We start from the raw sequence: 27,871 nt of genomic DNA, 5'->3' as shown, positions 1-27,871 counted from the left end.
CCACAACTCACGCCGGTAAATGCCAAATGATGTCTCGCTTGGTGTAAGGAGCATAAACATTGGACGATTGGACAGCGGATAAACGTTGTGTGGAGTGATGAATCACGGTACACAATGTGGTGATCCGATGGCAGGGTGTGGGTATGGCGAATGCCTGGTGAACCGACAGACGTCAATACCTCTCCTCAGTGGAACAGTCCGTGAAGAATGGGCTGCCATTCCCCAAGAAACCTTCCAGCACCTGATTGAACGTATGCCTGTGAGAGTGGAAGATGTCATCAAGGCTAAGGATGGGCCAACACCATAGTGAATTCCAGCATTACCGAAGGATAGTGCCACGAACTTGTAAGTTATTTTCAGCTAGGTATCCGGATACTTTTGATCATATAGTGTATACAGTGGGTGCAAAAGTCCACATGTGCTTGTGAGGTATTATTTCTAACAGTTTCCATCCATTTGATGGGCAGTTTTTCCACAAAAATGAAATTTGTACTCCACCCTACATTATCATTGTTTCACATCTGCATATTATCCATGCCAGTTTTATGTTAATGAAGCCTTGCCCTGCCATGTAATAGAACTCATCTGGACTGTTGCTTAATAATGCAGCACTGCTATCTATCTTAATGGCCACTGCTTATGGTTCTTGAGTATGTGAGAAATTGTTCATGTGATGCAGAGCCATGCTGTTTGTTCTTGTGTGATAGTGGCAAGTTTTCAAACATATTTGACACTATTTGAGACGAGACATCACTTAAAAAATTGTCATCATGCCAATAATTCTGTATACTAGCTGGCCTGAATTTGTGAGAGGTAAACCTGTTTCATAAGTGTTAGACGAATATGTGACGATAGGAAGTGTCCCATGCAAAAATTTATTATTAAGGAAAAAGTAGAAAAGAATTTTAAAGAGATAGGAAAGGACAGATGCCTCCCAGGAGCTAGACAAAAATAATTTAGTTTGTTGTTTCTTCCATGGATCGTGCACGTGACAAATCATTATAATATGAAACACATCAGTATATCAGCTCAAATTTTTTTACAGCTACATTTTGCTTGTTTGCATACTTGACAGCTTCCTGTTGACTTTTGTCCCAAGTTCTTTCACCAACATTTGTTTAACAAGTGTTAAACATCAGCTGAAGATCCCAAGTGGCCACAAAAGCTTCAACAATTTTGTTTACGTAGTTGTTCTTAAACTCGTACATTGTATGATTATTATAAATGGGCTGTATACTTACTTCAAGACACATTGAGAACTAAGAAGAAAGTTCAGTAATGCGGAACTTAATTATAGAATAATTGAAAATTATTAAAGGTGGAGAACAATTGAATGTAAAGTGCTGATGTTTTGGGGGGAGGGGGGACTCAGTTACAAGAAATAATGCTAAAAAGTTGAAATAAAATTAACAAGTCACAGTAGTGCTGAAGTCTTCATTCCATAGTATACATATTTCAGTAAATAACCATGACAGCTAAGTAATTGAAGAAAAACTACGTAATGGCTGCAGTAAAGTTTTTATCAAAGTAGAGAAAATACTTGACCAAGTGAGGGAAAGGCAGTGGCATTGTAGCTAAATAAGAGAATAGATCCATCAGTGTTATGACATGAATGAAATTGCTTTGGAGTTGAACATGACTGATACACACACACACACACACACACACACACACACACACACACACACACACACACACACACGACTGCAGTCTCAGGCAACTGAAACCATACTCAAAAATATATATCAATCAAAATCAGTATTTTTATTAAGCTCAACATGTAATAATGCAGAGTTTCAGATGTAGAAGAATGATGTAGTTGGAGAGGAACACAGTCTTATTATCAAGAGAGAAAGATTATGGGGAGAAACATTATGGACATGTAAATTGAAAGCTGTATGTTGAAAGAGGATGTCAGAGTACTAAATGAACATCCGAAACCATCCATGAGCTGGATACCAGAGACTGTTCTGTTTGCGCTAAACTTAATGATGATACATATTGCATCTGTCAGTAACTACCGATTAACTGAAAGTTAAACAGCGGGCTATGTCTCTTAACGTTTCTTAACGCTCAGAACAGTTGTTAAAATGTTCAGACAAAGGTAGTGCAGCCAGATGATGCCTTTGACAACAACCAATATTTCAATAGGTGAACACTGCCATTTTCAAGGCAAAAACGAAACGAAGATGTTGTGGTTAAGCTGTAATAAACAGTGGAACCTAACTGCAAGTGATGCGAAGAAAATTATTTTCAAAATTCTCGTACTAATGATGTAGTTGTGGAAAAGATTGTTTATAGACCATTTCACTTTTCTGAGTCAGATTCTCTGGTGTTCAGGTGGGGGTTGGGAGAGGGGGGGGGGTGACAGAGAGAGAGAGAGAGAGAGAGAGAGAGAGAGAGAGAGAGAGAGAGAGGGGGGGGGGTAATTATGGAGAATTACATAGTACATTTATGTAAAACATAATTTTAAACATAGAGTAACAATGTTAAAGGAACAAAATTCCACTTCAGTTCTAAACCTTGACATATTATTTTGTGTGTTTATAGGAAATAATACTCAGAGTTCGCTCAAATCTAAAGAAGGTGCAGCATCTCCAAGAACAAACTCGTGCATTTGAAGCAAGGGATCGAAATGTAGCAGAGAGCAATTATGTTCGTGTAAATGTTTGGTCTGTTATACAGATTATTGTAATGCTTGTGGTTGGATTTATTCAGGTATGTATATGCAGTTATAAATGTTTCAGTAGTGCACATTTTCTATTTGCACAAATAAATTTTGTGATCACCTTACAGTTGTATTTGTGTGTAAAGTGATAAAATACATTTAAAGCTGTTTATCAATATATTACTAATTATACAAATTTTCATTTAGAATTACTCTGGAATGGTTGTAATTATCACAACTGTATAGCCACTTTAATATATTTTCCATTGTTTTTATATGTTAGTACTGCCTTTGTCAATATTTCTATCTTAAGAGAGTTATCACACAATTTTCACAAACAGAATGTTTAGAAATACACAGAAAAGAAAATATAAACTTGGATGAGCATGAGGCAGTTTTGATTGGCCTGAATCAGCATTTAGATGAATGAGAGATATGGTGACTGTTCATAATAAATGTGTTATGTATTGTTCACCTAATCGACAGTGCATAAAATTCATATATCGAATCTAAGGGCGAAAAATAATGTTAATGATGTCTTATTTTATTTATTATTGGAGTACTCCCTCACTTAGTTGTATCAGAATGATTTGACTGTGGTCCAAATTTTCCTTCTAGGAGCAGTTCTGTGGAACTATCAGAAAAGAAGTACAAATCCCTTATGTAACAATCAGTCTGTTAGTGATGAAGCTACATCACATGTTTTATTGTGATTGTAATGTATAGTTTGTGCCCTTTTCTATCTTGATCCTTTTTTTTTTAAATAAAGGAAGGATAACATTGTTTCCCATTCAGTGACAAGAAATTGATTTCAGTGAGAGTAAGCACAGAAAGGTCAACTTATGAGTTACACTCTTTATAGATCCTGTGGTTTTTTTTTTCCCCCTAGGAAAAAAACAAGCTGAGAATAGAAACTCTTTAATACTCAACATTTGCTTCAAAGATATTCAACAAACAAAACAAGCTGATGTATTGATGCCAATCACATCTGATTTTGCTTATTATAAGAATATACTGGAATTGCTAGTGTAGAAACTATGACAGTAGAAATGGAAAGTTATAACAAACACAACAGTGGTTATATTCATCAAAAATTTAGTATGTTACAACTTTGAAGTATTATGCATAATGTTTACTGAATGTCCAGATTTTTTATAATCACACAATTATTTTGGTGTAACACAAGAAGAGAATGAAGGCAGTGAAATTTCTAGAATGTTTCATAGTTAAAAGAGGACTTTCAAGAACTATTCACAATGCGTTTGAATGATGGATGACCTACTTTGTGGCATTTCTCTTTCATAGAAATAAATATTCCGTCTGTGGACCTCCTTTCTTATGTCACATCTAAATGTGTTTTACCCCAAAACCTTAACTACAAACACCATTTCACCATGTTAAAATGGTTCTCTACTTGGTTTCAGACACACATTTTTTTAATCATAGGTATTACAGACACAGAAATATGTAGCAATCGTATATTATTCGCATAGTCATGGAAATGAACCAAAACTACATTGTGTGTTGGCTTCAGAGAGTACTCTACAGCATTGTGTCCGTTGCTTAGCTTCCATTTATTTTGAATATGTAGCCCAGCAGAAAGTCCCAAGCAACTGAAAGAAAGTGTAGCTGAGTTCTGAGTGTAAGACAGGTAAAAGAATGTATCCGCAAAATTACAAGTCCATCTCCTTAATGTCAGTTTACTGCAAGCTTCAAAATGCTCATCATTGCAAAATTGGAGACCGTATTTTGTGTTACTTCTTAATACAAATGGAATGTTCCGCTTCCACTTCATTTCTCTGAGTAGTCTGTGGTACATGGTTAACAAGAAATTCGAACAAAAATAAAATTGCATGACCCCACTTGATAAATAGAGAAATTGAGTCACAGCCATGCTGTCGCACACTGCTGCTAACCAGCCAGGCAGTCATACTGCAAGCACAAATCAACAGTGATCAGTGACCAACTACTGCAATCTGCCTACACACCAGCAAGCTACAGAGAGATCGGTCACTCATGAGACAGATTGCTGGGATCCATTGCTTGTCTGCGGAGCCGTTTAGAAAAATAAATAGTTGTGATTTCGTGCTCATCAAAACACAGCCCACCAGAAATATATGTCGAAAGCAGTTCGTTGTTATGTGCATAGTCCTTGAGACATTTCGCAGTGTCTAACTAAAGTCAACAACAAATCAAGGCTTACATAAGATAAGACCTGAGACACATTTTACATCATGAAAGACAGGCAAATTTTGAATTAGGCTTAACGAATGTATGGCATATGCCTGTTTCCTATGGTGAAGTCTGCAAACATTCTAGCAGTACTCAAGGATAGGTCACACAAAGCATTCTTTGTGTCCTTTATAGCAGCTACACTTTCCTAGAAATCTGTGACTAAATCCAGGTTGACCAAGTCATCCTGTATCCTCCTACAATCATTCATCAAGGACACTTTCCTGTACACAACAGTGTCATTAGCAAACAGTCATGATGTCTACATGTTTCAAATACGAGAGTACATGCAGAAACACAGGAACTCAAGACTATTCATTAGCAACAATCATGTGTGTTAGCTACTTAAAACATATTTTGGTTCTGTTTCTTTGCATCTCTTACCCATGTAATCTTTAAAAATATGATAGATTTTGCTGTAAACAACTTTCTAGGGAGGCTGAGTGAAGTGGCAAAATAGTTAACCTGCTGAAGTCAGATAGGTTAGGTTAGATTATTCAGAAGTAGAGCTAAAAGTTCTATTTCAGCTGCCATGCTTTAAGCTTTTTTCTGTACTTAGCAACTTCTCTTAAATTTTGAGCCATGGCCACTATCCAGCTCTGACACTCCTTTTTATTGACATGGCATGAAGCTTTAGCCTTCTAGATGGCTAAACAGCTTTTTTGACTTTGTTATCCGTAAATTTCATCTGTTATTGCATCATACAACTGTAATTGAAGTGTACTGTTTAGGGTGAAATGGTTACTACTTTAATTGTTAGGTACAAATATTGTGTCTTCCAGTTTTGTAAAAATTTAATGTAATTGTGTTAAATTCTGTTGTTATTTTTTTCAGGTTGTTATGGTGAAGAGCCTCTTTGATGACAAATCCTGCCTACATCAAATATGGAAAAAGGTTTATTCTTCTTGAATTTTGTGCTTTCCATGTGTGCTGCTCCAACATTTCTTTTGGTGAGTAATACTGCTTATCTTGAAATAATTGTGTGTTAGTGGATTACAGACACTCCTTCACTCCCACAGTAAAATTTTCTGGATTCACTCATGAGCAACTGAGCTAGCTCATGAGTAGTTTCACTGCATCCCATTTTTGCCTTGTTTATAGTACTGATACACAGGGTGTACAACCCAGGACAACCTGCAGATCCAGGAAAAACCCGGGAATTTTTTTCATGCGAGAGAAAACCTGGGAATTTTTTTTAGAATTCTGGGAATTTGCCATTGTTTTAGTTTTCAGTTACATTTTTGTAAGTTGGACTGGTAAGAACCGATACTCTAACAAAGGATATTACTGTATCCCGCTACTGCAGAAATCCTGTAAAACATAAACTAGAGAAAAAATGAAAATGACTTAAATTGCAAAGGAAATGCGCCATATACGACGACGATACACAGTGCTCATACAAGCATCTGCCAACAGCAAAATGTGTCAAAGGCTTAGGAAGACTACGCAATGATTCATAACAACAAATTGCCTCCGATGAGCATGAAGTCACAACTGTTTACATTAGATTCGTTTTAGCAGTTGCGAATGGGCTCATGCGAATATGCAGTTGGATATAGGAATGTGGCTGTTGGCTGTGCAAGCAATCCCAACAAGCAGCTAGATGCTACCGAGAAAAAGGGGGCCCCAAATTCATATTCTTGAGGAAAAAAAACTTGTTTCACAAAGTGCCTAGCATCCAGCACATGTTGGTGTATCGATTGTTCATATGATTTTGAAATGCATCACTGTTGGTTTTTGAATATTTTTGAAGATATTTGATTTCTGAATGAATCATAAGTTGATTTTTGAATGTGTGAATAGTGTACATGATGTCTCTGTCAGGAGAATCCTCGTCACCTCTAGAAACAAACTTTCTGCAGACAAAAGGGGATGGGGCTATACAAGCTGAGCAGAGTAAAGCTGAACGGATGAATGCCAATCGCTGTCTGATCATGTGGTTGATTGGGTTTGTGAATGATCAACGTTATAATTACTAGCAAAATCCACAGATTCAGACTACCGGAATGGAAATAAACAACTAACAGGAATAACAAGTAAGAAAGATTACTTATTATCTTCTCAGTGTATCTAAGAAAATGAAATATTGACAGAAAATTTTTGGCCAGATCACTACACTAGTAAGGACCAGCTCTACAGTCCCCGGCTAGCAGCCTCTTAAGTTCTATTCAACATAGGAAACGTGTTGTAAGAACATGTAACAATGCCTAACCGGAGAATAATCGCGGGGTAACTAAACCTGGCAGGATTAGTAAAGTTAATCGGCAAACAAATTTTGACAATGGCAGGAATTGGTGATGAAAAGATTGTTTGTTAGAATGAGGAAGGAAAAGAAATGGGGACATCACACAAATTATGGAAGAATAAAACAATTCCAAATTTATATAAAAACTTTGTAATACTGCTTTTTGATCTCATGCTTGGCAAATTGTGTATGAGTGAAATGTGAAACTATTTCCTAACATAAAGCTTTTCGCATGTTGTAGGCCTAATAGGTATTTGATAATCGTACTTCGTGAATTATATTCTGTCGAGTTATAAAAATGACCATTTGTGCAATCTCGTTTATTTGGTGTGTGCTACAAAATTGGTGCAATATTAGAAAGGCCTATTTTGTTTTGTCTAGCAGACAGTGACAAAATATACGTAATCAGATTGAGAAACCACAACAGTCTTGGGTATCATGTATATTAACTGCTTTTTCAGTATTAGATAGCAACATTTCAGTTTTTCATGTAGCAAAACATTTGACAAACTTTCACGAGGTAATAGATTCTTTCGCAGAAAGGAAAGCATGCCATGTAAAGCTGTAGCAAGATTAGAGAGGAAAAAATGCTAGGAGCTAAGGATTGATGAAATGTGTACTTTCTTTACCTACATTTAATTTTATGTCACACAAAACAGCAAGTTATTAACTAATAGGCCATAAAGAATGCAAATTTTCTGAAGAGTTCTTGTTCTCCCAATTACAAATAATCCCATCCGCTATTAATTGTGAAATTTTTTTTAAAAGAGGGGCAGACACTCAAACCGGCCGACTGGGAGCAGGAGAGGCACCACAGGACTTTTCAATTTCCACTGTGCTGAATATAGTTTGATGGCATCCATTATAAAATAATCATGTTCCAATTCCATAGAGCGAAATACAGTGATGTGCGATAGAAGAATGCTGCATGAAGAGGCGTGGCACTGCACTTTGGCACACTGAAGACCAAATAACATATCCTACATTTCCTCGAACACATATGTTTTATGTTTCTGAATTTTCAGAAAGATGTGCGCTACAAGATGAACATATTTTTGAAAATTCTAGTTTTTTAGTATTGACCTTGTTCGCAAATATCGTATATCCAGGGCTGATGCGCAGAGCAGTCTTCCCCTTCATTTACTCTCGCATCAAATGAAAACAAAACTGATATCTGTGGCCGGGAGCTACCAAGTGAATTAAAATACATTCACATAATTGTGGAAGTCTAAAATATGCTATTAATTTTAGATTTTATTTTATTTCCACCTTTCTGAGAGTCAATTATTAATCACCTTGCAGCACAATGAAGTTATTTTTGTCTGTTTGCTAAAGAAATTTGACTTTTATTAACCTTTTCTGCAGAGGCAGTAAATGTATTTGAAACAAAATATTTAATTCCACAGTACTGCCCAGTTTCAACTGTTCGCTGCATTCCAAGTGCATGTTTTCATTTTCTAGCACGTATGGCATTATGCCATAATAAAAAACCAAACACGAGATAATACAGTACTGGTGCTCCAAGACAATTTACATCCTGAAAACCACACTGAAAAGATTAGTATCAGGTCGAGGTCTATGTCATTGGGAATCTGGGCATACACATGTGCAATTTAAGTATGCACTTTAAATGTGCACATTTTAGTATGGTTCACGAAATTCTGATGCTCTTGGAGTATCCTCTGATGTCTTGTTTCTTTTATGACATAATGTATGATCTTTTAATGTTTTACACATATGTACATACGGGCTTACACATATGTACATACGGGCTTCCTGCATCATGGTAGCTGTACAAACGCAGTGTCGCCTGTTATATGCGCTCTCTGGCAACTGCTAAAACGAACCTATTTCTAACAGGTTGCAGGAAAATATTGCGAATGATGATTTGAAAAATGTTACTTTCAAAGTAAATATCCTTTTACGTAAGTTGAACAATGTGTGAGAATGTACCATGTATTTCTTAAATTGCAGAACGTTTGACTCTCATTTAAAAATAAATTCTTTGATGATGAGCCATTTAGAAGAATTTCGAACCCTGAAAATCAGACATTTATGTCATTATTAAAAATTTTATTGGCACATTTGTGTGATATATCTTAAAGTGTAACATGCGCAAAAAAGATCAATGTTATATGTAAAAGCTTAGCTTGTCTTGCAGCTTATTAACCTTAGTGACCAATATTATATGTGTAAGCTTTGTTTTTCTTGTAGCAACACTATGTATATTAATTTAAACTATTAACTTTCCCTGTTTGTGTGTTCGTGCTACTTACCAGTGATGTTGCTGTTGGCTGACTACATCACGTGTCCTATGCTCTGAATATCCGCTGTCATCGGCTGGCGAGATCACGTGACATGAGCTATGACTGGCTTACAAAAGCGCATCGCAATCTCGATTTCAATTATTTGAGAAGTAACATACGGTGTTTGGTGGAATTCGAATGTATACTTTCGTAATACGAAAATACGCAGCATACATGTTGCTGCACATCGAAAATATTTCCAAAACGTGTCTTTCCCTGAGTTTTGTTTTCTAAAGTGCCGGGAAATTCTACGCCTGTGTATAAAACCATAACCATTCAAAGGATTGATAAGTTTTGCAGTTCCGAGGGGAAAATGTACTGTCACTTAACATGAAAAAAATGTGTTTTACCCGGGAGAAAGTGCATTTTTAACCGGGAAATCCAGGAATTTTTTTCCTTGTCCACGAATACATCCTGCATACATCATATCATGCACTCCATGAGATACTGGAAAGTGTCAGAGAGCAATCTTGATCTGTGACTGCTGCTGTTCTCAGTTCTTGGAGATTGTTGAAAGTTAAGTACACTAACTCAATGGTAACTCATGTGTGCCCAGTTGGATTGAGGTGTGGTGACTTTGGGAGGAGGAGGCTCATTTGTGCCCCTTGAGTTTTCATCTAACTGAGTTTGGGAGTGAAGGGTTGGAGCATTTTATTCAGGGAGATGCAGGCGACCTGGAGGTACCTCTAGGCAGTGTCACTGATGCATGACATTTGACAGTAGATGTGTATTTGTTTATCTGTGAGAGGGAATGGCAGACATTTCAGGAACCTCATTAATGGTTACACAAACATCCCCTTGAAGAGAATACATCACCTGAATGGTGCCCTGCTGGCTAGTGTGATGCGTGACCTCATGTGGTTTTCAACATATTACCTACCATCAGCATTTACCACTCACCTGTCTAGGCTACTTGGAGATGTTGTTTGATGATTCTTTAAATTTTACGATAACTTTCAGTCGATGAAGTCTATTTTGGTATGTGCATATCCATGCAGATATATGCATGTGGGTTGACTTCAATGTATAATTATTTAAAGCTTCTAGCAGAACGCCGAGCGGTTCTGGGTGCTTCAGTCTGGAACCGCTACGGTCGCAGGTTCGAATCCTGCCTCGGGCATTGATGTGTGTGAGGTCATTAGGTTAGTTAGGTTTAAGTAGTTCTAAGTTCTAAGGGACTGATAACCCCAGAGATGTTAAGTCCCATAGTACTCAGAGCCATTTGAATTTTTTCTAGCAGAATGCTGTTATTAACAAGATAGTTGAGTAATAGACCCATAAACTAAAAATATTAATCTTGAGTCAGATTATTCTGTGTGCCATGTCCTACCCAGGGATGCTAGTCCGGTTTGCTGAGCAGTAAAGCCAGTTTGAAATTTGAGAAATAAGCAGTTCTGTAATTCTGCGGGAATGTTGTGTGAAATCTTGAGATTTCATACATTAGTTCAGAGGGTTGCAAACTTAGTGCCTTGTGATGTGGATTGTGTGTGTAGCACCAGAAATACACTCCTGTCAGTAAGTTAAGGGATCTTCAAAATTCATTAAACATGAGGCAAGTTGATAATGTGTATGCTAAAAGGTGCCAAGGCAACAGTGTGACACAGTGACATGGTTATATAGTATGAGTTTACTGCAGGTGGTACTTAACGTGTGTAGAGTGTATCTGGCACAGGCATACAGAGATATTATGCCATCATTTGGCAATACTCGTCAGCTTACTCACATTTTTGTTACATAATCCCATCATGAAGGAGAGCCCCAGGGATATGCAGTGAGTGAAGCTATTGACAAATGTGTAGAAACATGGTACTTCTATAAAGTATACAAACAGTCAGCTAGGGCTAGTGTTAATCTGCTGACATTCATATGTATTGGAATTACATACATAAACATAAATGCAGCTACTTTGAAAAGACCACACTATTCACCTCTGTTTTTATGATGATGATCTTTCAGCGTAAGTTGTTACTATTTACATTTGTGTCTTCAAAGACAGGTTGGGTGTAATAGTTTTGATTCCTGGTGTGGCAATGGCATTAGTGGAAGCTGTGGTACATATACATTAGTATATGCACACTACAGTTGGGCATCCTAAATCATCATGCTCAAAATACTGTACAAAAAATTTAAGTATGTGTTGCTTTTCAGTGTAGATTACTACGAGAACACAATGATGGTTCAGAATGTTGGCTTGTAACTTACCTGACTAGTGTCTTTCTGTATTTTGGGTCACATAATGTGAATCTATAAAGGTTATGATCTTTTATGAGGAATTGCTCTCTTTGTATGATATTATTATCTTTTCAGATAATTGTTTACCAAGCATCCAGCATTAAATGATGAGAAAACACTTACGAATACTGCTCACAGTAAATTTGAATGCCGGCTGGTGGCATTGTGAACATGACACCGTCAGGAATTGCAGTTCGCGTTGGAGCTTGTCTCCGGGCTTGGGGTTTTCCCTCTTCCACCTCTTTTCCAGGCCCCTCTAGGTACACCCCCGTGGTGTGTGCCCTGCCCATGCCTTCGGCTCGATTGGCACAGAGCCCGAAGGACTCGGCCCTCCTGAGGCCTTCCGCTGCGGCTTTCTTTCCATCCTTGCCACGTATCAGGGCTCTGGTGTTGTCTACACTGACAGTTTAATGGTTGCTGGTCGTGTCGGCTATGCTCTCACTCTAGGGGACCATTGCGAACAACACTCATTGCCAGCTGGCTGCAGCGTTTTCACTGCTGAGCTGGTTGCCATCTCTCGTGCCCTAGAGTATTTCAGCTCCTACTCAGGTGAGTCCTTCGTTTTCTGTAGCTACTCCCTGAGTGGTTTACGGGCTATCAACCAGTGTTTCCCTTGCTCTCATCTGGTGACGGCTATCCAGGAGTCCCTCCGTACTCTAGCCTGTTGCGGCCGCTCTGTGGTCTTTGTGTGGACTCCTGATCATGTCGGCATCCCGGGCAATGAACGTGTTGACATGCTGTCAGTGCACCAGCCTTATCGATTGGGCTTTCAGAGAGTGACCTCAGGGCAGTTTTGCGGCATAATGTACTTTGCACCTGGGATGAAGAATGCCGCACCCTGCCTTCACCAAACAAACTTCGGGCCATCAAGGAGGCTAACGGTGCGTGGCGCTCCTCCTTGTGGGTCAAGGAGTGTGTTGTCCTATGCCGGCTGTGCATTGGGCACACCTGTATGATGCTCAGCCACTTATTGCACTGTGAGGACCCATCTCTATGTCGCTGCGGATCCGCTTTGACAGTAGTTCACATTTTGTTTGCCTGTGCCCTTTTAGCTGTGCACAGGCAGATGTTTGCACTGCCTGATGCGTTCCCTGCCCTTTTAACAGAGGACACTGCCATGGCAGGCTTAGTTTTACGTTTTATTTGGGCAGGAAGCTTTTATCACTTAATCTGAGTGACTGTCATTTTTTTGTTTTGAGTCTGGCCTTTGGCCTACGATTTTAGACGGGTTGGCTTTTTCTTTTTTGTCTCTGGTTGGCCAACCACTGTCACACTCTGTGTGCTTTTAATTCCTTTTGTCTGGTCTCTGTCTGCGTCTTTCTTGTCCTGTGTCGTGTGTTGTCATCTCCATTGTTCGTTTTTATTCTGAGTAGGTGTTTGAAGTTTTGGAAAAAGGGACCGATGACCGTAGCAGTCTGGTCCCTTCAATTCCACAAACCAACCAACCAACCAACCAACCATCAGGAAACTATAGTAGCAGAGCAGATATAAATGGAGGAATCATTGTTTCATAGCTATGGACTGAAAATGGGAAAACCCTATGCCACGCAGAATCACTGCTGTATTACATTCTGAAGGTGGAACAACACACTTTAAGGCAGGCGCTCATAATATTTTCGCTCATCAGTATATGAGCTAATATTTGACTGAATGTGACACACTTTACAGAGTTGCTTTTACTCTATCAAAAATGTGCTGTAAGTGCAAAAGGATTCACCACCTCCCAAGCTGTGTCTAAATAAGTACCATGAACTTTATGGAATATCTACAGTCAGTTTTATCATAAAGAATCTAATGCAGATTTCCTCCTCCATTGTTTCAAATGGAACTGCCACTATATGAAAATTGATACAAAATTCATATACATACAGTTAATATGTTTCATATATTAGTTACTCAATGATCTATGTATTAGCAACTAACAAAATTTGATAGAGTGCTGTATAAACAGTAATCAGTCATGTTAAGCGTGAAAAACCATATGCAGCTGAGCGAATTTTAAATTGCTTTTGGTAATTTGTTTGTGACTTAATTTGGACAGATGTGTGGTCTGTTGTTGAATCCCTCCCCCTCCCACACAATTGAATTACGGCAACATTATGCTGTTCCCTTCCAACTGTATTTTGAAAAATTAAATTTACTTTCTGTTTTAAAGTGTTCGGGATCTTTACATTGTGCTGGGTCACTTGTTGTGTGTTATAAATCATTAAGAGTGAAACAATATGAGTTTCATTTTCAGATAACTATTTTTTTTTCGGATTTGAACAAGTAAGTAAACTCAAATATTTAGGCACATGCATTTGGGGGGAGGGGGGTTCACCACACATACAGGCAGGCCAAAACTTTGAGCCAGTTGTAAAGTATCTTTAGGTGGCTCAATTGGTAAGCAATGGCCATTGTCCAAATCCTTGTTTAACACACTGTCTTAATCTGTTTTTAAGGCACTGCTTTTAAAACACAGTGTAGTTTTCAAAATTGTGTCACAGTTAATGTTAAGTTAGTTTCACCATTTGTCATTTATTACAAAAAAATCACCCTTCTTTTATTGCAGGTTTTTAGTCTATGGAACATGCAGTCTGTGTAGCAGTTTGATGTGGACTTCAGGATCTTAATGTGAAGACTGCAGATCAATTATATTTGAGTTATCAGTTGAACTGAATTTGGTTGAAAGAAAGAGTTGGAGTACTATTAAGAGACATAGTGAAGGCCCTTAATTCCTAGTGTATCAATGCCACAAGTAGGTGGGACAAATGTCCACCTTAAAAGATACAACCAGATGTTCAATGTTATTAATAAGAAATGCATTCATAAAATGCAACATTTTAGATTGGTTGTTTGTCATTTTTTGTCTTCAAGTATCAGCAGATTTAATGTGTATGTAAGACTAAATGCATTGTAAAATTCGTATCTGAACTTTAATTAATTGTGTTTGTAATACTCCAGTATGTTGTTTGGAAACCACTGCTATTTCCACTATATGTTTGTAAAAATAGTGTTTTCATTTGAAGCAGCTAAGAAGTACTGGTAGATTGGAGATAGGTCATGTACCTAGGTACCTCATTGCCTCTGAAAGCTGAGACTCTGTGTTCAACTTACAATCTGACACACAGTATGAATCTGCCAGGAAGTGTCGTAAGTGAATAGATTGAACTGCAGCATGTTTTGTCTGTGTGTAGTGTTGTAGTGTAGTGTCACTTTGTGTAAGTTGTTTTAACAGCTTCCTCTTAACATGACGCCATATCAAAAAATCTGATGAACAAACAATAGGTTTACTGTCTGATTAAAAGTAGTTACGTATCGATGCACTCATTTTATTTCACATTTCTCTTTATTTTCACTCAGAGTTCACAGGGTGTTACTTTTAAACTGTATCAGAAGCCTCATAGAGAAGGTGATTTCAGGATACATGAATACTCATCTCTGGGAAGATTTTCCTGAACTCAAGTTAACTGAAGTGGACATTATGTAATGAAATGTTGGCATCAAAATGTCTTCTGTATTGATTAACCTTTTATTGTTTTTGTTTGTTTGTGTGCGTGTGTGCAGACTGTCATCTAGATGCACAAATACAACTTCAGTGACAGGGTAGTGGATGATGAGTGTTGCGTTCTGCAGATATGACTGAGTATTATTGGCTGCCAATGATTATCCAGAGTGCAGTATATTATGTATGTCTTCCATATTCAGTGTCACCTAGTTATAGCAAATAGTGCCAAGATGATAGTATTTGTTTTGTGGCAGAATGTGCAGCATATTGACAATGCCTATAATAGTTACGGATTCCCTCTGTAAATCTGTTCAACAAGCTCATTTATGGCATTTAAGGATTAACAAAGACATAGAGTTAAGTTATCTACATAACATATTGCACTAAACATGACTAGAAATCCTAGAATGCTGAGTGATGCATATATAGGTCTTCCAGAGGGCAAGATCTGTATCTATATAGAAAATATAATTGTTCTGATATTTTAGTGGTTCTAGTTTTAGAATTCCAGAGTGTGATGCTCAGTATTTAAGCAACAAGGTACATACATTTTTTCCACTTATTTAGGTGGTAGATTCCAATGTTTGTTCTCATAGGGGTGAGTTATAGTTAATATCACCCTCCAGTTTCTGTTATAACTGCAGTGATGTGCAGAATGGTGCTTGTTTTTATAAACATCTGCTTCTTTGCAGTTTTGTGTTGCCTCAACATGGTTATTTTTGGTGCTGTTTTGGTAATGGCCTCATTTACTTGCTGGTTACAGTACACTTCTGGGTGTAAGTGGTTCTTAAAATTTGTTTTGGAAGAACTTCTGTGAATGATTTCCCCCCAAAAAATTATTTCCAGCTGATATGCCACATTGTACAGATAATCTTACTGAGGATGTGGCTTCTCCAAGAAAAAAATATGTTGCTAATGATATTCTTGAAAATTTTATATTTGGTTGACTGCCTAGATGTTAATCTTCCTGAAAATGCATATTTTAGCTCTTGCAGCATTATTTTCTTGAGGATCTTGCACTTCTCCAAAATATTGCTCTTCGTATCATTTTTCATTGTAGGGGAAATGTATGTGTTTAAGTCATCTCTCTTTTGACTAGTTCGATATGGCTGCCACAAATTCCTCTCCTTGCCAGCCTCCTAATTTCAGAGTAGCTCTTGTATCCAATGTCCTCAATAATTCATTGGATTTATTCTAGTTCCTGTCTTCCCATACAGTTTTTACCATCTACGGATCCCACTAGTACAATGGATGTCTTTAACACAAGTCCTATCATCCTGTTTTGTCTTCTTTTCAGTATTTTCCATATATTCATTTCTTTGTCATTTCTATGGAGGACTTTCTTATTCCTTATCTATAAGGCCGCCTAATTTTCAACATTCTTCTGTAGCTCCATACCCAATATGCTTCAATTCATTTGTGTTCCAGTTTTTCACAGTCCATGATTCATTACCTGCTCCACACGTACATTCTCAGAAATTTCTTCCTCAAATGTGTATGTTGATGCTAACAGACATTTTTTAGCCATCAACCTCCTCTTTGCATGTGTTAGTTTGTTCTTTATGTCAACTTTGCTTTGCCTATCATGGATTATTTCGCTTCCAAGATAGCTTTGTCTACTTGACGATACCAGTTTTGATGTTAAGCTTCTCACTGTTTTTATTTCTCTGCTACGTCTCGTTACTTTCTTCAATTTACTCATAATCCTTATTGTGTACACATTAGACTGCTCATTCCATTCAACAGATTCTGTAAATCTTCTTCACCTTCACTGAGGATAACAATGATGTCAGTAAATTTTATCACTGATATCAGTCAAAGAATCTTATCATCCATATCCTTTAACCCTGAATTTTAATCTTACTGTTGAAACTTTGTTTTTGTTTCCAGCACTGTTTTTTCTGTACATAGACTAAACCAGGTCTTTTCAACCTTTTCAGCTGGTGGACCCCTTCTTCAGTCGAAAGCCCATGGCGGACCCCTAGTCTGTTCCCAATGACACCCCCCTCCCCACTCCCCCAAAGTATCAGTAGTGTTTGGTTTAGAGATGAATGAAAACAACTTGAAGGTCAAAAATCGACTTATGAAATAGGTAGTGCACTGACAAAGCAAGTTTAATATTTAATGATGCCTGGGACTTCGTACGTGCCAGCAAGTGCTGTGATTGGTTGACAAAGCTCGCTCCGCGCATGCGTAAAAGGTTTCAGCGCATCTACCGCTGTGAGCCGGCGCACAAACAACCCCCGTATTGTTGCGAAACAATCGATCAGAGAAGCCGCATTCTCTGGCACTAAACTGTGTATGCGTTCTCACTTAGGAACCGCAAAGGCTGCTTGGGAATATGACCTGAAGTAAAAGAACACATTTTTTTACACAAAAAAAATAGTGATGAATTTGATTTTCACATTTTTATTCAATAATTTTATTCATTATTTTACGCGATTTGGTGAAGGGTGGCCGCGGACCCCCTAGAAAGAGCCGGCGGACCCTTAAGGGGTCCGCGGACCACACGTTGGGAAGCCCTGGACTAAACAGTAGGGACAAAAGACTGCACACCTTTAATCTGAGCACTTTGTTCTTAGTTTTGTAATCTTATTGTCTTATCTTGGTTCTTGTACAGAATGTGTATTACCCAGCATTCCCTATACCTTACCCATATTTTTTCAGAATTTTGAACATCTTGCACCATTTTACATTTTGAAACACTTTTCCATTTCAACAGATCCTATGATCCTGTCTTGATTTTTATTCTGTCTTGCATTCGTTATCAATTGCAATGGCAGGACTTCTTCTCTTGTGGCTTTACCTTTCCTAAAGCCAAACTGATCATTGTGTAACAAATCCTCGATTCTCTCTTATCCATTCATCTGCATATTATTCTTGTCAGCAACTTGGGATTCATGAGCTGACAGCAATAATTCACACTTACACCTGCTCTTACTATCAATGGAATTGTCTGGATGATGTTTTCTGATGGTATATCATCTGTCTCATCAACTCTTCACACTAACTTGAATAAATGTTTGGTTGCTGCTTCCCCAGTGATTTTGGTAATTGCAATGTAATATTGGCTATCTCTTCTGCTGTATTTGATCTTAAGTCTTCCACAGCACTTTTAAATTCGGGCTCTAATACTGAATCCCCTATTTCTTCCATATATTCTATGAAATCATCAGGCAGTGCCACTGCCATATAGGCCTTTAGTGTATTCATTCAACCTATCAACTCTCCTCTGCACTTAACAGTGGTGCTCCCATTGTACTCTTAATATTGCCACCCTTGCTTTTCATTTCACCAAAGGCTGTTTTGACTTCTCTATATGCTGCATCAGTTCTTCAAATGACCATTTCTTTTTCGATTTCTTCACACTTTTGCTGCAGCCGTTTCACCTTGGCTTCTGTGCACTTCCTATTTATTTCATTCCTAATTTATTTGTACTTCTGTGTTCCTGTCTTTCCCCGAATATTTTTATATTTCTCTCTTTCATCGATCAGTTGAAGTATTTCTCCTGTTACTCAAGATTTCTTCACAGTTACCTTCTGAGTATCTATGTTTGTCCAACCTTTGTGATCTCTCTGAGTTGTCCACTCCTCTTCAATTGAACTGTGTACTGTGGTTTTCCGTATTGCATTATCCATGTGTTTAGTGAACTTCAGACTCATCTCATTATTCCCCTGTAAGTTAGTATCCCACTTTCTTCCACTCTGATTCTTCCAGATGATTCTCTTAGACTTCAATTTACTCTTCATCTTTACTAAATTGTGTTGTGAATTTATACCTGCTCTTGGATATGCCTTACAATCCAATATCTGATTTCGGAATCTTTCTCTGACCATGATGTAATCCATCTGGAATCTTCCAATGTCTCCAGGCCTCTTCCAAGTAAACCTCTTCCTCTTGTGATGGTTGAACAGGGTATTCACTATTACTAACTGAAATTTATTGCAGTCCTCAACTGATCTTTCTCCCCTCTCCTTGCTACTACCAAGTCCATATTGCCCTATAACTCTTTTCTTCTACTACTACTCCTGCAATCACATTCCAATCCCACATGACTATTAGATTATTACCTCACTTTACATGCTGAATTTGACAAGGCCATTGGCAGAATGAGGGTGACTTCTTATGCTGGAAGTCTTTGGTCACTTACAGCTGATTTTTATTCAAAACATGGGGGATGTTTTGATTATTAGTGAAGGATGCTCCCTCTTGACTTAACGGTAACTTAGATGTATTTGTTCACTTTGTTAGTTTATTGCCAGGGCTCAGAAGGTCAAGAGATCTGTTCCTTTTGATTTTAGCTTTACCACCTATTGTTCAAAAGACTGTGTTAGACACATTTTCTTGTCTCCTGTTGATAATTTAGTGTCTTGTTGAGTAAATTTATGAACAAACAGTCCTGCAGGCATCACAAATCATTTCACTTCATAGTTACATCCAGTTCTCTTACACTTAACTGTATCAGCTTAAAATGTATTCTGATTTGTTTTGGAAATATTACGTGCAACATTAACTTTGGAAATAAGGAATCCACTGATTGGAAGAGAAATAGTGGATGATAAATGCAAATGTATGTTTACATAATCATTCCATCCCCCTGAATTCATCACCTCTACTTGAACTCATTACATCCACCTGAATTCATCACATCAGTTTTATCAGCAAGTTTTTCACAAAAGCATAGTCTCACATCATGACAGGAAATGAAAGCTGGTTCTTCCTGCCAACTTACAGACATGTGGCACATAAATTTTGTGTTGAAGTTTCACTTAAACAGTACCATTTGCAGTGTTCTAGATATAGATGTGTGTAGTAGTTGTGAACAGTCCACATTCTGTTGTGATGTTGGGTAATAACAAACCAGTTGGACTCATGTATTCATATTTATAAGCAGCAGGATTCAAATTCCTGATCATCCTGGTGTATATTTTCTGTTTACCTAAATTACTGCAGTTGAACACTAGAGTGCTTTTTCATGAACTACATGACTGATTTCCTTCATTATCCTTGTGCAGTCGAGCTAGTAGTCAGTTTCTGATGATGTCAGTGTTGATAGAATGTTAACCTGTAACCTACCTACATTCTTCCATTCACAGAGCTGTTGTGGGTAACTCTTCTTGAATTGCAGTATTTCTCTATGTTCCAGAATAGTGTCCCTGAAAATGTGCAGCCTTTGCACATCATGCATGACAGTTTTTATAGTTAAATTATTTTGTCCGTATTATCTCCATAAACTGTATTTCCATTTCTCACCGTTTTCATTGACAGTTTAATTTCTTTCATTTCAGTTCTTTCATTTGTTGTTACTTCATATCTGTTGTACTTGCAGCAGAAAAAACTTGAAGCATTGGCTCTAAAAGTAAGTATACATTTTGGTGGACAGATAATCTTTTCAGAAATAAAAAGTCTTCATGAATAGTGAAGCAATCATGTGATAGTAGTTGTCATTATTACCCAGTTCTTTGTGGAGTCAGTCATGCATGACGCACACAAACCTGTGTAAATGATAATTCTACATGTATCCATCTGAAAAGTTAGAGTATGCTGTTTAAATGTGCATAATAATATTGATTAGTCAGGCACCTCAAATGTGTAGGATTAATTTATGCTAATTATTTATGTAAAGTCTGCTTTGTTATTATTTTGCCTCGGTAAATTTTATGGTCTTCATTGAAATTTTTTGTTTCACTTTCTTGTGTTTTCATGACAGTTCAGTAATTGTATTTATATCTTTTTATAACAACTTCAAAAATAGTGACATTGTAAGTGAATATCAGTAAATTATAAATGTTAATGTTTTAATCGTAAGATAGTCCCTGTACTGTTTATATCCATTACTCATATTGTTAAAATAAGAATCTATTTATGGAGGACTCAGTTCTGCACCCACTGTATGCTGGACCAATGTCAAAATTTGCACCTACCTTGAAAGAAATGTTTGTTATGTAAAGGAATGTCCATTGTTAGAGCAATGGTGTACTAAATGACTTCTGGTAGACATTATCTAGTTTCACCAGCGAAAATGATGATCTCAGTCAGTAAAGTTTTAAGTGATTAAGTATAGGAGGAAGTCACATGCACAGTAGAATCACCAGGTCTTTAAATCCGTTTATTAATGTTGTTATTTGTTGACATAGTTTTGGAATTTATAATTTTGTATATGGAATGATGTCATAGCTTGTTGCAAATTTTTTTGTGCTAGTTGACATCTAGCTCACTTGCAAGAGTGCTATCAGTGCCATTGAAACTTATTTCTTTTTTAAAATATTACAAGACAGACATTCTCATTGTGCAAATTATCCTTGCCTTTATCATTGGCAGTAGTTGGTTTGATCCATACCAACTACCAAAGCAAGGCCAGATTATTTAATACATACACATTTAAGAATACTTTTGAAGCTTTCTCAGTGTGATTGGTTGATGGTTTGAAACATTTAGGGAATCATCAAATTATTAGAATTCTGGAAATGAACCATTCAAATGCAAGGCTGTTTGTTGTTAAGTGCAATGATCTGAAATCAGTAACCTCATTAGGCTTGGGAATTTTGAAGAAGAGTTATTAACAAGCATGTTAATTATTTGACTTTATCTTGCCGCACACATTTGTGGGATAGCCTTTTGAATGGTTAACACCTGACTCAAATGATAGTATTGTGATTGCCACAACAAAACATTTGTTTTGTGTGGATTGGTTCATAACTTGACTTTTAAGTGGAATTGTGGAATTATAATAACTGCCATTGCAACGTTGTTGCCCATACTGCATATTATAGCATATGGCAGTAAGAATAAATGTACTTTGTATATAAGTTTGTGAGATGTAAAATCTGTGAACTGAATGTAGTGAGAAGCAGAAAATGTGTAGTGACTTTCAGGGAGCTTCGTACTTTATAAGCAGAACACATCAGTGGGTATTGCTGTGATATATTTTGTGATGTATGAGGCACAAGCTGACCTGTATTTTAGGGGTTGTCGGATTTATGAAAATTAACCACCAAATGAGAAGCTCATTAGTTTGGAGACAGTGTGTTCATTCACTGGAATTTGTTTTCCTTTCTCTTGCCAATATTAAATGTCATTTAAAATGACAGAGATACTACAATTAAGACTGAAAGAATAGTTAATAACTGCAGATCTTTTATTTCAAAGAGATAACAGATTGATAGTATGATTTGTATGCTACTGCCTATCATAAAAGTAGCTATTTAATTTATTTGCTAGTCATGTAATTTTGTTTACCAATAACTGTGTTTTTATTTTCCTGTATTTACATATGGCCAGTGTAATATATGACTGTAACAGAATGGTATTGTCTTATTATTTATATTCTGAGAACACCAGGACTCAGGAATACCACATATAAACAGCTTTGTATCTTGCAAATTTGAAAGTCTCTCTCTCTCTCTCTCTCTCTCTCTCTCTCTCTATCTCTCTCTCTCTCTCTCTCTGGTGATGATAATTTTAGTGTACGTGTAGTGTTCAACATTTTGAGTTAATGTCAGATCATATATAAATGATAAATGTAGCACTGCAGTATAAGCTTTATAGTCTTTACCACATTTGCTCAGAAATGTATGTAGCTGTGCCCTCACCATAAAATACACTATGAGGTACTATAGACTTTTTAATTCAGTTTATTAATTTTTACTTCCTTACCCATTATTGATTTATTAACTCTTTTGACAATGTAAGTTTGAGTTGAACTAGCTGCATCATTTTATTGAGGTTGCAGTATGGGTAGTGGCTTGTAAATGGTAACAACATTTTTTTAAAAATTTTGTTGGATGTTGTCTTTTCACCTTGTTTTTCATAACTACAGCAGAAAAGATAGCTCTTTTTACAAAGGAGATCTATCCTATAACATGAAAATATTATCTGTTGGAATGTTAGTGGTTTGTTTATCTTGTTTGTTGGAGATTTAATTTTTGCCATTGACAGTACTCACTCCAAAATGCATTTTTCACAAACAAAAGTAGCTCTTTTGAATAGCAGAGGAAATTTCTTAATGCCCCTTTGAATGCACTATATGATTCATTCTAGAAAACAAACTAATGTCTGGTTGCTAGTAATGCAAACAAAAAATTCTAATGTAACTATAGAGGCTTAGTCCTCAAAACATGGTTGTTTGATATCAATTTGTAAATGTGTACAGTTAGTTGTATTTCTCAGGTATTCCCTTGTTGACAAGGAATTGAGAAAAGTCAGGGAAAATCAAATTATAAACAAGATGATATGTGAAGTAGGGGTTGACAAAATGGATATTGGATATATACTGTTTTTTAGCTTAAAATATTCATCAACTTTGGTAATTAGAATAATGTTGAGCTATTGGTTAATTAAATTTTTACCATCACAAAGATCAGTTCCTTGTCTTCTGTTGTGGGAATTTTGCTGTGTAAGAGAAGTAAGTTCATTGGTTAGCTGTATGTTTTTGAAACTTTTCCACATCATTCTTTTCAAATAGTGTCAATTAAAATGATGAGAAGGGAAAGAAGTAAGACACAGAATTCCATACACGTTATTCTGACCATGAGTTTTGTGTGAATCAATACAATTTGATCTAGATATTGCTACTATTGAGCTAACATAAACAGAGGAAAAATGCAACAATTACTTTGGCTGATTTTGCAGGTGGTACAAATATATTTTAATTAGTGAAGAAATAATTTGCCTCCTTCCTGTAGCTTCCAGCCCTTATTTAATTATTGCCATTGACAGTACTCACTCCAAAATGCATTTTTCACAAACAGAAGTAGCTCTTGTGAATAGCCTCATATTAGTGTATCAGAGCAAATGCTAGGAGACGTCTATTGCATTACGAAAATCAAATCATAGTCAGAAGCCATTACTTGAATACAGAATAGCAGTGATACTGAAATGCTGCTTGGGCAGCAGCAGCAGCAGCCATGTGTCATGCACTGTTGGATAAAGGCTTCTTCTATACTTCTCCATACATTTTGGCCTACAACCATATTATTCTCACTTGGTTTATAGTAATGTCTAGTCACCTTCTAATAGGTTGTTAACACTGTCTTTCATATTTTGTGGCATCTTACAAATTATTTCCTTGAATCAGATGGATGTGTGCCATGCCCACTTGAACTTTATTTTGAGTGAAGTCGTGTCGTCCCATCCAGTTTCTTTTTCCCTGCTCCATGTTTCTTGTCTCCTCTAGCATTTCTCATCTTGCATTTGTGTTGCTCAGTGGAGAACGGTAAGTTTGTAATGGTTTTTGCATTGAAAGCCGTGTCTTATTGCATTAAGTCAACATTACTGCTATACAACTATTGTAGATTTTCCATTCCAGGGAAATATCTGTCTAGTTTAGCACCCTTATGCCAGTTATGGTCTTCCATTTGATTTATTTCTATTTCCATCTGTTCTCAGTCTTCAACTGACCAAAGCACAAAAATTCACTGGCTTGTTCTTTGATGTCATTGTTTCTTTGTTTTCTTTTCTTTTTTATGTGTTGATGAAACATTACCTGAACCTTATTGTGATTGAATTTTGAGCCTCCTTTCAAACATGTTCTATTAAGCTTTTTGTTTGAAGTTTATCTGTACTAGAGACATACAGTAGGGTACAATTCAGCAGAAGAAAAGTACTACAGGCATGTTCAGTCCTTATGCCAGTTTAGGGATCTGAAAACCTCAGCGAGGGCCAGTGGTACTGTGTGTGTGTGTGTGTGTGTGTGTGTGAGAGAGAGAGAGAGAGAGAGAGAGAGAGAGAGAGGGGGGGGGGGAGAGAGAGAGAGGGAGAGGGGGGGGGGGTGGATGCATGCATGTGAGCTTACCTCTTAATCATGTCTTTGAGAAGAGGAATATGAAAGGACAAGGAATAATGCATCCTGGGAATGAGTGAGTACATACAATGTGAATAAAAGATTTTTCTATGTAGTAATCTTTGTGTATTTTCATGCAGTGCTTTTGTGCTAGGCTGTGGAAAGCAATGAATTGAATAGAAGCAGTTGTCAATATTTATACATACAAAAAGATCAAATTGTGTTGTTATTATGATTGGCTTATATTAACTGCATTTGACATTTTGTGGTTGTATTCAGTTTTTTGTTCTGCAGCAATCAGTTTTAGGTTCCTTGTGTAGTATTTAAAAGGAAACTATTATTAGTTTGTCAGTTGACATCAAACAAATCGTTTTTAACTAACAGAAAGACTTACTGTTATAATTTTGAAACTGAATATTTTGATTGAAAAGGTGCATTATCAAGGGTATCAGAACATTTATTTTAGTTAAAAAATAAATTCAAAGGGAGCGCTAGTTTGGAACAAAAATGGTACTACTTTCAGTAAGATATTAAAGTGTAAGTTCGCAAACTGAATGAAAGCAAAAAAACAATATCAGTTCCTTAGCCAGTGAAATTAAGTGAACTGTCTTTTAAGTTGGCAGTTTAGAGAAAATGTGTGGATGACAAAGATGTTAGTGACTGGTTAAGAAAAATGATGTAAAAATATCAGGAGTTTCAAAATTTATATAATGTCATCAACTTTTATAACTAGTTATAAAAGGTGAAAGTTGCAGTTCAGTGGAACCTCAGACTAATTATTTCATTATATACTTTGTTTCTAAAATGTATATTTGATTCTTTGACAATGTATTTTCAGCAGGTAACATTGGAACTGTTCTATTTTCCAAATTCCTTCATCTTTAATAAGAAGCTATGACAGTGGAACAAATACATAAAAAATTAGTTTTATAAATTTACCTTTCAAATGTTGATATCTCTGGTTTTAGTCTTTCATTTAGTCATTCAGTTTGCTGCCATAACTTTATAATGTTTACAGTAATTCAGTGTCTTGCAAATATATAAGGTGTGGTACAATAATTCTGTATTATCCTAGACATGTTTATCACCTTTTCACTTAAAAATGGGACTGTGTGAATCTGATAATGTTAAGTTCTCTGGTTTAACTTCATTGGTAAGAGTGATGGCAAATGAAATTTATTGTGTGGAGTAACCCAAGTCTTCAGGTATAAAAGTATAGTGTGGCTTTCACTAACCATATTATTCACTGGAGCATTGGTGCAGAGTCAGTAGTTTATTTTATGAGGTATGCTAGTGTATGTGTGAGGGGGGTGATGTGCACATGCACATCTTAAATTCTGTGTACACTTCCACTTGCAAAATGTATGATAACAAGTGTTTTCTGTTACAAACCTCAGATAATGCACCTGTCAGTTATTGGTGCAGAGAGAGAGCAATAAGTAATGTAGAAACTTCTCCAAAGTTTATACTGTGACAAGCTACTATAATTTTTAATGCTAATATCCGATGAACAGACATAAGTGTACTGCCAAATTAACTAAAAATAATATACATCACTTAAACATTGTAGAACTGTGTTTTATGTGTTGATTGATGAAATGTTCATTGGCTGTTAATAGTACACAAGTGTCATTTAAATATTTTATGGCTATACGTGAGTGTATATTATACTCTGGAAACATGGAAAAATAATTAAAACAGCAAACAGAACTAATTGGATATTGTTTTGGTTGTGCTCATTACCATTGTGAAGTAGTGTAATATCTTAGACATTACCTGTTGTTGGTCTTGTGTGTTCAAGCTATTGAGGACACTGAAGTACTACTACTACCACTACTACTACTACTGCTGCTGCTGCTGCTGCTGCTTCTGATACTATTTTCATCATGAAATTTAAAATTTATTTTTAAAACAGTTGCTGTTTGTAATTATCATTGAAGACTATCCTTTCTTTCCTTGCGAATGTAGTGGTTAATATGTATCACTTTGTTATAATTTATGCTATTTGGATGTTGAGATGTGAGAGGAATCTATCATGTAAATGGATATCGTTACGTAAATGTGAATATATCATGAAGTGTTACACTGATTCAGTGTACCATCATGCACTTTTGAAAACATAAGTACATGAAAATGTGAGGTGGATGTGTGTTGTGAATTATTAGTATGCTGTTATTTCCTGTATATTGACACAAAAGTGTGTTGTTGAATCAAAGTGAGATCTTTTATGCACAAAAAAGAATAACAAAGTAAAACAGAAATGATCTTGTGTGATTTTTGTAAATATCTAGTCAGAATAAATGAATAAGCACAATATCAGGGCTGCTGGTACACACACACAAATAATTTTTGTTCACAGTCATCTGAAATTGTATTTGTAGCATTTTTATTGAATGAGAGTGTGTGTCCATGCCTGTTTTCACCTGTTATTTCCTGTTTTACAACTGTTATGAATACCTGACTAGGGCACTCTGTGATTTTTTGTAATACTGTGTATTTTTCCTATATTGTACAGTGTTGTACCGCAAAAGGCTTTAAAATAAAATAGTCTCTCATTTATTATTCATTATTGTGTTTTAATTGATCATTTTACATCCCAGAATTTTATACATATGCAATTTCTAAACGGAGCAATATATAAAATACTGGAAAGACATAAACTCACGTAGAGCGGATTGACGTGCGGAGCATAGCACATAACAGGAAACACTATTCGTAGTAGCTGTCAAGCTCTTGCTCTTCTTTATTGATATAGACATTCACTTCCAACCATGCAGACATGGCCACAGCAAGATCTAATACTCAGTTATTGAAAACGGTTTCCTGAGCTGATGGACGAGGGGAGTGGGATAGTGGAAAAGAGTCGTCTTTGGGCAGATGATTTCACGGCTGTACAACAAGGCAAAAAAAGTACAGAGGG

The 27,871-nt window shown here is 36.6% G+C and overlaps 1 protein-coding gene across 1 annotated transcript in view; it reads left to right on the top strand.

Moving 5' to 3' along the window:
• The window catches only part of LOC126297725 (transmembrane emp24 domain-containing protein 1), a 61,934-nt gene extending 34,417 nt beyond the window's left edge, over positions 1-27,517 (top strand). The window contains exons 4-6 of the mRNA XM_049988866.1: positions 2,551-2,718; positions 5,735-5,850; positions 14,235-27,517. Of these exons, the coding sequence (XP_049844823.1) occupies positions 2,551-2,718; positions 5,735-5,809 (243 nt within the window). The 3' untranslated portion in view covers positions 5,810-5,850; positions 14,235-27,517. The remainder of the gene's footprint in view (positions 1-2,550; positions 2,719-5,734; positions 5,851-14,234) is intronic.
• The last annotated feature ends 354 nt before the right edge of the window (positions 27,518-27,871 follow it).

Source organism: Schistocerca gregaria, chromosome X, assembly GCF_023897955.1.
Source record: "Schistocerca gregaria isolate iqSchGreg1 chromosome X, iqSchGreg1.2, whole genome shotgun sequence".
NCBI classification, from domain to species: domain Eukaryota; kingdom Metazoa; phylum Arthropoda; class Insecta; order Orthoptera; family Acrididae; genus Schistocerca; species Schistocerca gregaria.
The sequence above is the reverse complement of the archived record's forward strand: the minus strand, read 5'-3'. Positions and strand labels throughout refer to the sequence as shown.